This window comes from Petromyzon marinus, chromosome 33 (assembly GCF_048934315.1).
Source record: "Petromyzon marinus isolate PM22_M1 ecotype Great Lakes invasive population chromosome 33, UKy_Petmar_22M1.pri1.0, whole genome shotgun sequence".
Taxonomy (NCBI): Eukaryota; Metazoa; Chordata; class Hyperoartia; order Petromyzontiformes; family Petromyzontidae; genus Petromyzon; species Petromyzon marinus.
Window position 1 is genome coordinate 8,326,154 of NC_133699.1, and position 14,044 is coordinate 8,340,197.

At 43.8% G+C, this 14,044-nt stretch overlaps 1 protein-coding gene across 1 annotated transcript; it reads right to left on the reverse strand.

The window, feature by feature from the left end:
• Positions 1 to 3,771: 3,771 nt before the first annotated feature.
• Positions 3,772 to 7,433, reverse strand: LOC142929689 (uncharacterized). The gene is made up of 5 exons (XM_076071393.1): positions 7,094 to 7,433; positions 6,598 to 6,681; positions 5,832 to 5,915; positions 5,066 to 5,146; positions 3,772 to 3,990 (listed from the first exon to the last, which is right to left on the reverse strand). The coding sequence occupies exons 1-5, from the start codon at positions 7,358 to 7,360 to the stop codon at positions 3,772 to 3,774; spliced, it is 735 nt and encodes a 244-aa protein (XP_075927508.1). The 5' UTR covers positions 7,361 to 7,433.
• Positions 7,434 to 14,044: the final 6,611 nt, after the last annotated feature.

Sequence of the window (14,044 nt, forward strand, 5' to 3'; positions counted from 1 at the left end):
GTACACTGGTGCACCGTATATATAAAAAACTAAAATCACATTTTTCACGATGATATATTTTCCAGCGATTCCCAACCCATTTCAGGAAATTTTGTGGGGCTGCGTCAAAATAATTTATCGTGATCTCAAAGCAGTCGGAAGATGAGTGTCGGTTCACATTTTGATGTTCTACTGTTTTATGAGGACCGGTGTGTCATGCTGCACCGGTGTACCGCCAATACGTCCAAATGACAAAAAACGTTGAATACAAAATATATCTGAATATCAGTTTGCATTCTGTGCAGGAAGTAAAATTCACCCTGTCGATTTTGTGCCCAAACTCATCGTATCGCTTAATGGTGACGATAAGCACATTGGGCACCACGTGCAGGCTCACTCTCTTTGTTGATTTCCCCACGCGTGAGCACCTGTTCGCCAGACAATAGCAACGTTAGTTTACGGACGAGGTGCGTGTTTGATCACACACTGTATAAATGGGGATATACACGAACGTTTAAAGGTGCACGATGGAAGATTGCATACTCACATTCCACATCTGTATTCTGAAAGATTCTCGGTCTTTGTGAATTCATACAAAGCCTTCACCAGATCCAGGGATTTCTGTCAAAAGCCAAGAAAGCACAATCATGGAAAATTATTACTTTGAATAGAAATTCAGAAAATAATGAGCTAAGTGGCTCTCTGCAGTCAACTGGTTGTGGTACATAAATATAATGAATGACAAAAAAAATCGACATCAGGCTGCAGCCTTCCCAATTCTTACGTTGATATTAATAGAGATGTCAAGGCAAGAGTCCAACGTGTCTGAGATGCTGAAGCACTGCGTGCACTCAACTGTGAAAACACATAATATGAAAACATACAATATTACTGCTGCACATTGCATAATCATAATCAAAAGTATTCACACGTTAACTGCCTAATATCATGAAAATGTTCAAATACCACCAACCCAGATGCGACTATAATTGTTATTTAAAAACATATTTGGTGAAAGCTGCAATGGCTACTAAATACATTTATTGTTGATACTGTGTTGGCAGTGGTGCCCTAACATAAATCACAGGTACTCAACACATTCGTCAATAGCACTGCCTTACAAGGAAAAATATGCAATTGGTGACATTTTCAGGAGTGATCTTTATTCATAGCACAGAAGCCAGAAACATAGGGTGGGCTACGAGTTGGATACTGCACTGTACACCACGTGGCCTGATGAGAAATTACATTTGGCGTACAGAAACCTTTGATAAACTCTTGCGTAATAAGCATGTGAAATCTATTTCCGTATTCGGCATCTTTTCTCACTTGTGTAGTCAATGATGATCGGGATGGTCTGCTAAAATTGTCACATGAATGATGACATAAACTAATTTGTATTCAATGTTAAAGTTTAAAATGTTGCTGGCAGATTGCATGTTGGGTAGCCTCGTCGCAGCGTGGTCAAAGAAATAAGCATTAGCACAATCCAGTTAATGATGTTCGTATATTGTATTATATTTTTATTATTTTATTGTTTCCCTTCTACGTGGTGACTTCACCGAAAGAACCAAGAATATGAATCCCTGCAGTCACGAAAGCTTTAAATCAAAAGATGTTCGTATAGTTGATGCAACCCCTTTTAACCTAGAGAACTCCACAGGAATGGGAGTAGAGTGAATGATATAACTTGTAAACAATGAAAGAGAAACGGGAAAGGGAATGCATATTTTGTGCATGTGTGCTTATGTCCTTGTGTACGTGTTTTTTTTTACATCTACAGAGAATATAAGGTTGCATGCGAGAGCTTGCATAGCCCAGTATGGATTGTGAAATTGGGTGAAATCACTACTTAAAGGGTGAATGTTTCCAGAAGGAGCACAGGTACCTACCTCTCGATTTCAGGTACCCCCTGAAGATCTGGTGGATCAATGTTGGGGTCTCCATGTCAATATTCAGCCTGGAAAAACACGCAATGAAACACACAGACAGCTACTCCAGAGGCAATGTCTTTACGAGATGAACACTCGGGAGAGTTACATGTTTTTCCCTACTAGTATTAACTCGCTGAAGTGGCAATGTCTTAACTACCTCGCCAGCTATACAGGTCATGGGTTTGATCCCAATGCTGACGCCTGTAAATTTGCAGTTTGCATTCTCTCCCTGTGGTTGCGTGTATTTTTTTTTTATACGAGCCCACCGATTTTTCCCTCCATATTTAGAAACATGCATTTAGTGTATTTGTTAAATAATAATTAAAATAAAGTGAATACAAATATGAATAATAAAATATACAATTAAAAAAACAAAAAACCCACTAATGTAGACTGGTTCTTAATCGGAGTGAGCGTACTGCCAGTCTATAATGTAGACTGTAGCCTGGTTTTTAAGCTTGGTGAGCGTATTGGCAGTCAATAATGTAGACTGTAGCCTGGTTATCCTGAGAACATATTTTTTTCTGAACAATCCAGGCATCCATGTGCTGGTATTGTGCAACTATTTATGGAGTTTGCTGGGGCATGCAGTACTTACTGGCTTTGGTTGAAGAGGCAGGATTGGTGCAGCGTATCTATCACGTAACTCAGAAAGACATGCGCATCTTCCTGCCTGCCAAAACACAGGTCCTCGCCGATGTCTGTGTGGAAATGGACAGAGGTCACAGATGATGTGGTCACACAGTTGCTGGCACAGTATATAGCTTATGAAGTCCCTCATCAACTAAATTGGAAGATTTGTGGGTTAATCACAGAACTGGGTATGGCTGGCAGTGTTTAGAACGAGCATCAAGAGAGTAATGCAGGACCGGAAGAACATCCGATGCATTGGAGTTGTAAAATCAGTGCTGACCAAAACGAGTAATTTTCTGTTCGATATTGTATACAAAAACTGATTCAAACTGCCCTTTCAGGAGATCTTGAGATGACCGATGTTTCAACGTCAAAGACACTTGGGAATTGTGCTGGAACTTACTTTTGAAATTGAGAACTATGTCGATGGGATCGATGGCCATGCCCCGATTCATGAAGGTGTTGAAGACGTGTTTCTCCAACAGACACATCATGCAAAACTCAGTCTGTTTGCCTGTGAAGAGGGGCAGGGGTGACACACAGTGAAAATACAAACCAATCGCACAAATTGCCCAGCCGCGCACAGCCAGGTAATCTACACAACACTCGATTGTAGCTCGTCTCGAATGCAAAATATCTTGGGAGAACTCACAGGTCCATGAGTGATCGCTGTAAAGCAAAAAGTTTGCCAGCGGCGCCGTGTACGTGAGGCCCTGCAGGCTGGCATTCACGAAACACGTATTCCCGAGGTTGTTGAGCCCAGCACCCTCATGTAGATCCTCCTGCCACTTGAGAACTAAGTTGTCTGTCGCAGGTGTTGTGAATTCTAAAGATGGAATGCTGTCCTCATCTGCACACATGACATGATGGAAACACATCATTAACGTTCACAGCACTTTTATTATAACTCACAGCACTACTGAAGGGAATGGTTTACAAATTGGGTGTCTTAGCCTGTACCCGTGCTGGCATTTTTTGTGGTGCTGTTAGGTAGACACAATCCTCTTCACCAGCTGGCGAGATGCAAATGTATTAAATGTTTTTGAAGTGTTCAGCACTAGTAATCAGAATTGCCTGAAGAGCATCTTCAGCCTGTAAGTTTTACATCGACAGCAATGGCTAGACAACCACAGCAGCGTGACGAGATATCAAAGTGTACGTATGTGTGCACGTTGAACTTCTTTCACACCGTGCGTCGCCATCCATACTAATCGGAGGGACGGGGTCACGCCAGCAAACACTTACCTCCGGCATTAGGTTTGTGCAGCCCAGTCGTGCTGGACTCGGTCACGAAAGACACGGCGGATGGAACGGTGCTGTGTTGGATCTCCAGCCCCTTGTCATCTGCTGCTGACACCGCCGGGGGTGATGTGGATGCCTCATCCTTGACGACGATGCTGGAGATGGTGTCCGCTTCTGCCTGTTGAATACTCTTGGCCTCCTGCTACGGCAGCAGTAAAAGCAGCCTTAAGTCACAGACACGCATCGCCACTACACTGCAGCATTGCTCAAACTGCTAAGTGCGGATTCTTATTTCGAACAACATGGCAAGCCAATCTAATAATGGAGACTCTGCTTTTAGATACCAGGATCTATCTTTGTTTCCAAAGAAGTTGGACAAAAACATACTCTGTCTAAATTCTCCTTAGTGATATTCTGAAGACGTTACGTTAAAAAGATGCATGTGATATCACTTGAGCGCAAATACAGACCCATATGGACACATTCCCATACGGGTATACATCCCTTCATACGCCCTCCCCATTCTTGCAGTGCGTGAAATTGGAAATCATGCATATTTTAAATACTCAAATGGCTTAATGTGCTATTCATGCAACGGTTAGCAATCTGGTGTTATCGTACGGAATTTGGTGCCACAATTTCCTGGCATGTCAGTAGAAATACATCCTTCCCACCTTTATTCACCCAGCAGTATAAATAGGGACACCACAGGTAGTCGATGGACAAGCCATGTGTGTTGTGGGGTCAGGTGTGGGTGCTCCCACATTTTCCAAGATGTTTGGTGGGTGTAGAAGGTGAGTTTCCTCTCGTGCAAACCCAACCGCGAGCAATCGGATGATCAAACAATTTCAAGGCTGCACCTTTACGTGTGGACTGGTCTTCTTTGCAAGTTTTGCAACGTAAACTTTAATTTTTTACCTTAATTTTATCAATACTGATCTATACTACAGGTTTTCTTCTTGTTAGATCGTGTAAATATATAAATGTTTCGTTAAACCGGCCACAATCCGACACAGCCAATTTGTAAGGTTTACCACTTAAACAGATCGTGCCAATTCGTTACGAGTACAGCACACCGGTGTGTTGGAGAGCCAAGCCACAACATTTACAATCCGAGTACGACGTTTCGCCGGTAATCTAACCCAAAAGAAAAAAAGAAAGGGCAAAACGGTATTATGGATGATTTTGGTCACGAAAGCATACGTGATAATTGAATTTTGCCTAATCACCTACTGTGATTTATCCTCCCTCTTTGCTGCTCCTACAGCCTCCCTTACCTTAGTCAGATGATCTGCATTGCTTTCATCAGATGATGTCTCCTCATCGTCCTTCCCCGCACCTCCGAGCAGCACGTTTGCCTAGGTACGGTGCGAAAGAAGTTCAACATGCATCACGACTTTAAACTGGTGTTGCAGCTTTCAAAAGACTCGAAAGAGGGCTGCCTTTTTTATCCTCACTTTCTGACTCAAACTGTTGCTGAAGCTTTCAACAACATGAGCCTGCTTTATGTCGGCTTTAGCGTCACACTCTGTGGGAAGATTATATGACTTGGCTCAACGTAGTTTTTTTGGTAGTTAGTACGATTCTAGATTTAAAGCTTTCGTGACTGCTAGGATCCATACTCTTTGGTTCTATTGGGTAAAGTCACGTAGGTGAAAATAAAATAACAAAAATTCACGACGTTTCGGCCACAACACAAGCGGCCTTCACCTGATGAACACAAGCGGCCTTCACCTGATGAAGGCCGCTTGTGTTGTGGCCGAAACGTCGTGATTTTTTGTTATTTTATTTTCACCTACGTGACTTTACCCAATAGAACCAAAGAGTATAGTTAGTACGAGTTTATAATTAATGTAGTGCTTCAGGCTTACCCTGTCCATATATAGGTAAACCAAATCAACGTCTGAACTGATATTTTTCGTTCTCCAAATAACAAAGACATTGTTATTGAATGTTTCTAGTTATTAGCAGACTCTGTTAGATGTACCCAGTCACCCGCTGTGATTTATCCTCCCTCTTTGCTGCTCCTACAGCCTCCCTTACCTTAGTCAGATGATCTGCATTGCTTTCTTCAGATGATGATGTCTCCTCACCGTCCTTCCCCGCACCTCCGAGCAACACGTTTGCCTAGGTACGGTGCAAAAGAAGTTCAACATGCATCACGACTTTAAACTGGTGTTGCAGCTTTCAAAAGACTCGAAAGGGGGCTGCCGTTTTTTTCCTCACTTTCTGACTCAAACTGTTGAAGCTTTCAACAACGTGAGCCTGAAATTTTGATTTAAAGCTATCGTGACTGCAGTAACGATAAACTGCCAAATCGTTGCGCGTGGCGCCAACGGGTTTTAAATAAATAAATAAATGGATAAAATTCACCGTTTTTAAATAAATTCATGCAAACCAACACACCTGCAGACGACCGTTTGTGTTATGGTCGAAACGTGATAATTTTTATTGCTTTATATATTTTATTATTTTGTTGTTTCCCTTCAACGTGACTTTACCGAAAGAACTAAGACCGTGAGCCTGCTTCATGTCGGCTTTAGCGTCATACTCTGTGGGAAGATTATCACTTGGCTCAGCGTAGTTCTTAGGTAGTTAGTACGACTTTTAAATTAATGTAGTGCTTCAGGCGTACCCTGTCCATATATATAGGTAAACCAAATGAACCTCTGAATTGATATTTTTCGTTCTCCAAATAACAAAGAAATTGTTATTGAATGTTTCTAGTTATTAGCAGACTCTGTTAGATGTACCCAGTCACCCGCTGTGATTTATCCTCCCTCTTTGTTGCTCCTACAGCCTCCCTTACCTTAGTCAGATGATCTGCATTGCTTTCATCAGATGATGATGTCTCCTCACCGTCCTTCCCCGCATCTCCGATCAGCACGTTTGCCTAGGTACGGTGCGAAAGATGTTCAACATGCATCACGACTTTAAACTGGTGTTGCAGCTTTCAAAAGACTCGAAAGAGGACTGCATCTTTTTTAATCTGATTCAACGAATCTGACTTCTGTCCATCAGATGATGATGATGTCTCCTCACTTTCAGTCTCAAACTGTTGTTGAGGCTTTCAACAACGTGAGCCTGCTTTATGTCGGCTTTAGCGTCACATTCTGTTGTAGTGCTTCAGGCGTACCCTGTCCATATATAGGTAAACCAAATGAACCTCTTAACTGCAATGTTTCGTTCTCCAAATAAAAACTAATTATTGAATGTTTCTAGTTATTAGCACAGACTCTGTTAGATGTGCCCAGTCACCCGCTGTGAGTCATCTCCCTCTCTGCAGCAGATCTTACTGCCCTTACCTTAGTCAGATCATTTTCCTTGTGTCCAACGATTGATGCCTCCTGACTCGTTGACGTTAAACTGGTGTTGCAGCTCTGAAAAACGCTCTCACTGGAACGGCTGCTCACCAGACTCGAAAGAGGGCTGCCCTTGCGAACCGTAGCAGGACTGCCCAGCGAGGTCCCAGCATAGGTGTCCTCATCATCAGAACTGCTTCGGCAACAGCAGCATAGCTTTTTGAAAAACTTTCTGAATAATTTCTTTACACCTTTCTTCATGGTGGCCATGCCACCAATGTGCCAGAGCACCGAAACTTTCCAAAATTTTTTATCACGAGAACGCCAGAGGGCAAGTGAAGACACCTCTGCTTCCCAAGAAATCCGAAGAGCCTGTAGGATGTGACGTCACACGCCGGACTGCAGTGACGTTTCAATAAGACACCTTATGACAAGTGTCACATGACGTCACAGACTCCCGACTACACCGACGCCACACAACTGCATTTTTAATCTTAGTTCTTTCGGTAAAGTCACGTAGAAGGGAAACAATAAAATAATAAAAACATAAAACAATAAAATTCTCACGACGTTTCCACTGCAACACAAGCAATCATCATCAGGTGTGAAAACCACAACAAGAAAATTTGATGATGATTGCTTGTGTTGCAGTCGAAACGTCGTGAGAATTTTATTGTTTTATATATATTTATTATTTTATTGTTTCCCTTCTACGTGACTTTACCGAAAGAACCAAGAATATGAATCCCTGCATAGTCACGAAAGCTTTAAATCAAAATTTAACTGCATTTGTTGCTCAAATAGCTTTCCTTGGTGCTAATTAACAGAGCTATTGCTTGCCTGCATTAGAAGCGTAACATCACACACAGCCCACTGTATGCGTTAGGTTTCACTTAGCATTAAACACCAGAATCCACTCTAGCAAGAATTCCATCCTGGCATGGAGGACACCTTGCGTTACATTACAGGTTTCCCAAAATTCCACTTTTATTAATTTACTCCCAATTCAAATTGTTCTGCACTTGTGACATGCTAAGCAACTAACGCTGTCTGATTGGCAACACACCTGCTCAAGCTCTGGGATAACAGGTGTGTGTTGGGCATCAGTGCTTGTCAACTTTGCTCTAATTAGTGTATTTTCTAATATTCAATAACGTATTTAATTACTCATTGAGGTTTAATGAGCTCACCTGTCTCGATTTTTGTCCAATTGTTGCAGATACGAGTCACAACACTTGATTCATGTGCAGTGATATCAATGTGAATTAAAGTGCTCTGTTACCAATAAAGTACAATTTTGACTGGAGAAGATCAATGGGTGGGGTTTGTACCGTCTCAGATTCTCAATCACGAATGTTAATCAAATCTACATATATGAGGGCTTAGCCTGCTTCACGTCGGCTTCAGTCGCACAATGTAATTTTTTCAAGTATTCAGCACGGGGTTTAAATTAATGCAGCGCTTCAGGTTGACCCTGCTGAAATGTAGCTGTTGTATATGTGGGTGTGTGAAAATTGATGACAAATAATTAAAATTAAATGAAATTCGAAATTTGCATAATTACTCAAAAATTATGTTAATTCGTGTAATTATGCGTATAACTATGCTAATTAGAGAGGTGATCGTATTAATTTATACGAGTGGGTGTGGTTGTGTTAATGATAGCCTTTATGATAATCAGGTCCCCGCCTCGTTGACGAGGTGGGGTTATCAATCAGGATAACGCAATCAATCGTGTGCAGTTACCCTAGTGTCAATTCGGCCTCGTTGTCTAACTTCGTATTATTGATCAGCATAATACAATGATTCTCGCTTTAACACTCCCCGAGTGTTCATATTTTAGGTCCCATGTTCACATCGTTCGCTTTAGTTTAATGAGTGTGGATTGGTGTGTTTATAGTTTAGGTTCCCGAGTTCATATCTCGTCGCAGGATACAGATCTTATGCAAAAACTTCAGAAAAGAATCACACGACCACTTCTGTATTAATCAATTTATTTTCTAATTAAACCTTAACTATAATATGTATGTGACTCAAAATCTCGGAACTTCAACACGGTATCCACACGGTATCAAGACAGTATCATCAACGACTGTACGATTTCACTTTGATAACACATGGACCCCGCATAAAGCGATTGCTGTTAGTGAGAGAGAGAGTCAGAACATGCAAATGCTATGCTACACAAAAGCTTATACATTATAATATGAACGATCATTATGCTTGAAATGGTCAGCACATTATCACAGGCGATTGATTAACATGCAACGATATTCATATAAAAAGACAATCAAACAGTTATTATTTCCAAAGGCATAAATGTAACAACAGATCCACCGGACAGAATATAAGATTACCGAAATGGCTTAGTGTGAGGGTATGCGGCGGAACGTGTTATCTCACGGGAGATTAATTAATTAATTCGTGAATAAGATTGTATGATCAGAAAATCGGTTTAGCACGATTCCTCCCCGGGAGCGTAGCTCCGTGGCGAAGGTGCCAAGGCTAATTCGTATTGATGGATCGGTTGGTAACTTATGCGATTAGAAGTACAATCCAAAACAAAATATTGAAGAGGGAAATTATGAATATACTTATAAATGACGGACTGTTATCACACGAACGATGCTTCCACAGCCAGATGGTTCACGGACTTGAGTGTTCGCTTCTGGTTAAGGACCTGTGTATGTTTGAGTGATATGAATTGTTTTGAATAGTCAGTGTTTGGAATTAATTCTTTGCGTTGCCATACGCTGAAGTTGGCATCGCTTGTAGGAGAAGTAGCCTCGCTCCCTTTAGAGCGGTGAGGTGTGTAGGAGTGCATCATACGAATCGCCGCCCTCCTCCACGCAGCAGCCAGCCTCTGTCCACGGGGGAGAGTTGCTTGATCGCTCTCAGTTCCGCTCAGTGGACACCTCTCTCCACTGTTGGATGAGCTGCGCGATCACGCTCGTGCTGGTTTGCTGAAGCAGTTTCTCTCCGCTGTTGGATGAGCTGCATCGGCACGCTCCCTCTCTCTGGGTGGAGAACTCGAACGTGCTCGTTGCTGGTTTGCTGAAAGCAGGTTTTTCTCCACTGCTGGATGACTCAAGTCGCACGTGCTCTTGCTCTGGTTTGCAGAAGCTCTTGCTTGGTGCGTCGGTCGCTCTGCAGCTGGACTCAATGTAGAATCAGCAATACTCTGTCTTTCAGCTCTTGGAAATCACACTAGGTGACGCCTCACTACCCTGCGAGTCTTGCCAACGTCAGTGGGTAGCGACGGGGCCACTTTGGCTTCTGCTCGCCGCCCCCTGCTCTGCAGCTCGCCGGCTGGCGACCTGTTGCTCTCGTTCCCGATTGGAACTGCTCCTGAGCCGACCCACTGGTCGAACTCCCCGCGTTCCGACCTCCTCCGAGTCGAACTCCCCGAGTTCCGACCCCCCTGGTCGAACTCTTCCGAGTTGCTCCTCCGAGTCGAACTGTCTCCCGAGAGTCGACCCCCCCCCCCGGTCGAACTCTGGTGAGTTGCTCCTCCGAGTCGAACTGAGGTTTCAATGCTCAGGATTCTCTTTTTATGCCCAAAAATCCCTTCACTCGGATCCTGCCCACAAGGCGGGGTTTCTTTCGATTTTTGCTGTGTCAGGATTTGTCCGTATGTATCTGTGTCCGTGTGTGTGTCTGTACGTGTGTCAGTGTGTGTCCTTGTGCATCACCCACGGTATATTCCGTTGTCATACTCCTACCATAAAACCCACAAGTAAAACAATCAAATGTTATAAATTGTCTCGAAGGCGCCTCTCTGTCTGGGTGCACAACCTGGAGGGAGGGGCGATATTCCCTCCGACTTTCACCGACGCACAAAGAAATGGTTAAAAAGTTTTAAATTAACATTTCATTTCATCTGAGTTCCATAGTTATGATTCTGTATTAATCCAAGGTCTGAGTCAGCTTCTCGTTGTGGTGTTTGACTCGTGTTTCCCCAAGTGTATACACACTCCTACCCCGCGCTGCAGGGATACAAAGACGGCCGGGATTTCCCTTTCTCTCCGACCCTGGGTTTAACATCGCCCTTTGCTTATGTTGCAGTTTTGCTGTGCGCTTGCATTTATTTTCCTCTCTACTCTTACTTTAACCCTGCTTATTATTTGCGTATGGGTGGAGGCTAGAGCATTTATGTTGACTTAGGAAAACCTGATTGTTATAGGCTTCGGGTCAAGTCGTATAGAAATTATTAAAATATGTAAATACATTTCATATTAAATTAATAGACGGGTGATGGTTACATTGACGTAGCTTGTGGCAGGGTTCAATTGAAGTGGGTGTGAAGATCAATAACTTTAGCCTACCCTGTCGTTAAATTCCGACTTTAAGTTACTTTAATAGTAATGCAGAACCAATTAGCTTTTTTGACTTAACTAGATCTAGGCTAACGCAACCTCCCAGTGACCCTGGCTTTGTGTTTACGTCAGCCCCATTGCAATCCGCTGAGCTCTGCTCTCTATCTGCTCCCTCTGACCCTGGGAGGGCTCTGAACGTCAAAATCGTGTTAGTGGGTCAAGGTAAATATGACCTCCACATGCCATGCTGAGGCCTGGTTTGGTGTTTTTATTCATTATTAAAATTAAAAGAAACAATAGAAATATGTATCTATATGTATTGGAAAATTACGTGTTAATATTAAGATGGAAAGGGGGGCATATACAACATAGCTAACCCAATTCAATCTCCGATCAAAAATGTTTCGGGATTCAAAAACAAGATAAAAAAACAAAACTTGTTATTAGCACAGACTATTATATGCCCCATACTTCAGGAGTATAGCTTAATTACGACCGTCCATGCGTATTACATTACATTTTGGATTCACAAGCATTGACTTAAGTCCGTGCAAAAGAGGCCTGTCTTTTTTTGTGATTTAATTCACGAACTTTTAAATTACTTTCCGCAAGCAACAACAAGAACAACGCCATGGCCCGGTGTTTGTAGAACTCTCGCTACGGCGCGTTTCCCAGGGCGGTTCGATTCTGGGTGGACTCTCCAAAGCCTCTGTCGCCCGTGGTTGAGAGCCTGGAGCAAGGGGATTTGACGGCGGACCACAGCTTTGCGACTCGAGTGCACGGGCACGCAACAGAGTGGGGCGCCTTGAAAGGGGCTCCCGTGGTGGAGGGAGGTGTCAGTTTGGCTCTTGGCGGCTCGCTGCAGTCTCCTCCGCCGGGGGAACGAGCCAAGGGGGCCCCTTTGGAAGAAGACGGATTCGGGAGACGTGTCGTGCGGCCGGTCAAGTTCCAAGGAATATGCGATGGTGACGGTGATGATGATGATGGCAGAAGTGGGCGGTGGTGATGAAGAAGATGGTGTCAATGTTCGTGGTCATGATGCTGACGGTGGTGGTGAGGACATTGATTTTTGCTGACAAAATCATGAATGTTGCAGAGTTTGAAAGAAATCGCAGTGGTGAAGTTCGTGACGACGATGATGGTGGTGTTGGTGATGACGAGCTCAGCGACAATAGCCTTCATTCCGGCGAGTGCGACAACGTCAACAATGACCCTGACATTTTTTTCAACGACGACTTCAGCGTCTCTTCCGTCGAAACGCGCAACTCGCCACCCGCCGACGCGCCAGCTCGATCCTTCTCCAAAGCACCCGAGGCCGAGTGCACCTCTGGGCACGGCTCCACCATCGCGTCGCGCAGCAGCGCAACACGACCAACGGGGATGGAGGAGACGAAGGCGGATCTCGGGCACGGGAGAGGGGCCTCTCGTGGGGATTTCAAAGGCCGTGCCCGCGGGCCCGTGACCCAAGAGCTCGCGCCGCCGAGTCGGTCGGGCCGGCAGGCGGCGAGGAACCGGGGGAGAGCAGCAGTTTATTGGAGCTCTCCTCCGCAGAGACCCCGAGGCTTGGCGAGGAGGCGGAGCAAGAAGTCGGCAGGAGCGGTGAGAAAATGAATCGAATCTTATGATAGACACGCCACACACGACTGGATGAGCGCCTCTCGGCGCCGCGCGGGGTGTGGGGGTTGTTTGACCATACTTCACCGCACTGGTCAGTGCGGGGTAACAGGTCCTTGCAGGGTGGGCTGGTAGGAACATTGGAATTTTGCGCAATTTTATGACATTGTTACGTAAAATTGTGCAAATTGAGAGCGTCTTCCCACTTTTTTGCCCTCAATCGTTGAGGGTTCTTCGGACAAATTAACCTCTATAGAGGAATGGAATGGTGAAATCCTTATTGACTGAAATCTGCTCATTTTGGAGCAATGTATCATAAAATTGTTAAGGGCTGGGCCGAAAAATGACAACAATTGCATTTTAAAAAAATGAGGATTTGTTTCCCGGTATACGGTAGTATGGGGCTTTAGACTCCGGATTATTAGCATTTCTGCTCGAAATCGAAACATGACCGGCTTATGGCCTTATACCTGTAAATTTGTGTTGAATATGTCATGACAAAACTGAGAGACAAGGCTTCGAGAGTCTTCGATAGTTCATTATTCCACTATGAAATACTATCTTGGATCACTAAACTACGATTGAGGTGGTGGTTGCATGTTGGATGGCGTTGGCGCAGTTGCGGCGCCTGCTGGGATTGGCTTTGGGTCGATGGCCTCTGCGATTTTGTCTCCGATTTTGTAAAGGGTTCCAGCAACAAATGCGGCCTCTGTTTCAGCAAGCAGCTTTTCAACGGTGGCATCCAAAAATCCGTCGGTGTCTTCGAAGTCGTTGTTGCTCATGGTGTTCATGTCTTGTACCGAAAAAAACTCAAAGTGCCGAATCCACAAGTGTGAGCACATTAAATTTTGATTTAAAGCTTTCGTGACTGCAGTAATTCATATTCTTAGTTTTTTCGGTAAAGTCACGTTGAAGAGAAACAACAAAATAATAATATATATATAACAATAAAAAGATTCTCACGACGTTTCGACCATAACTCAAACGGTCGTCTTCAGGTGTGTTGGTTCGCATAAATTTATTT

Coding starts and splice junctions, on each gene's coding strand:
- LOC142929689 (XM_076071393.1), bottom strand. CDS start 7,360: ATGGCCACCATGAAGAAAGGTGTAAAGAAATTATTCAGAAAGTTTTTC. Junction 5,916..6,597: donor ATGCAGATCATCTGACTAAG/GTAAGGGAGGCT, acceptor CACCGTACCTAG/GCAAACGTGTTGCTCGGAGG. Junction 5,147..5,831: donor ATGCAGATCATCTGACTAAG/GTAAGGGAGGCT, acceptor CACCGTACCTAG/GCAAACGTGCTGCTCGGAGG.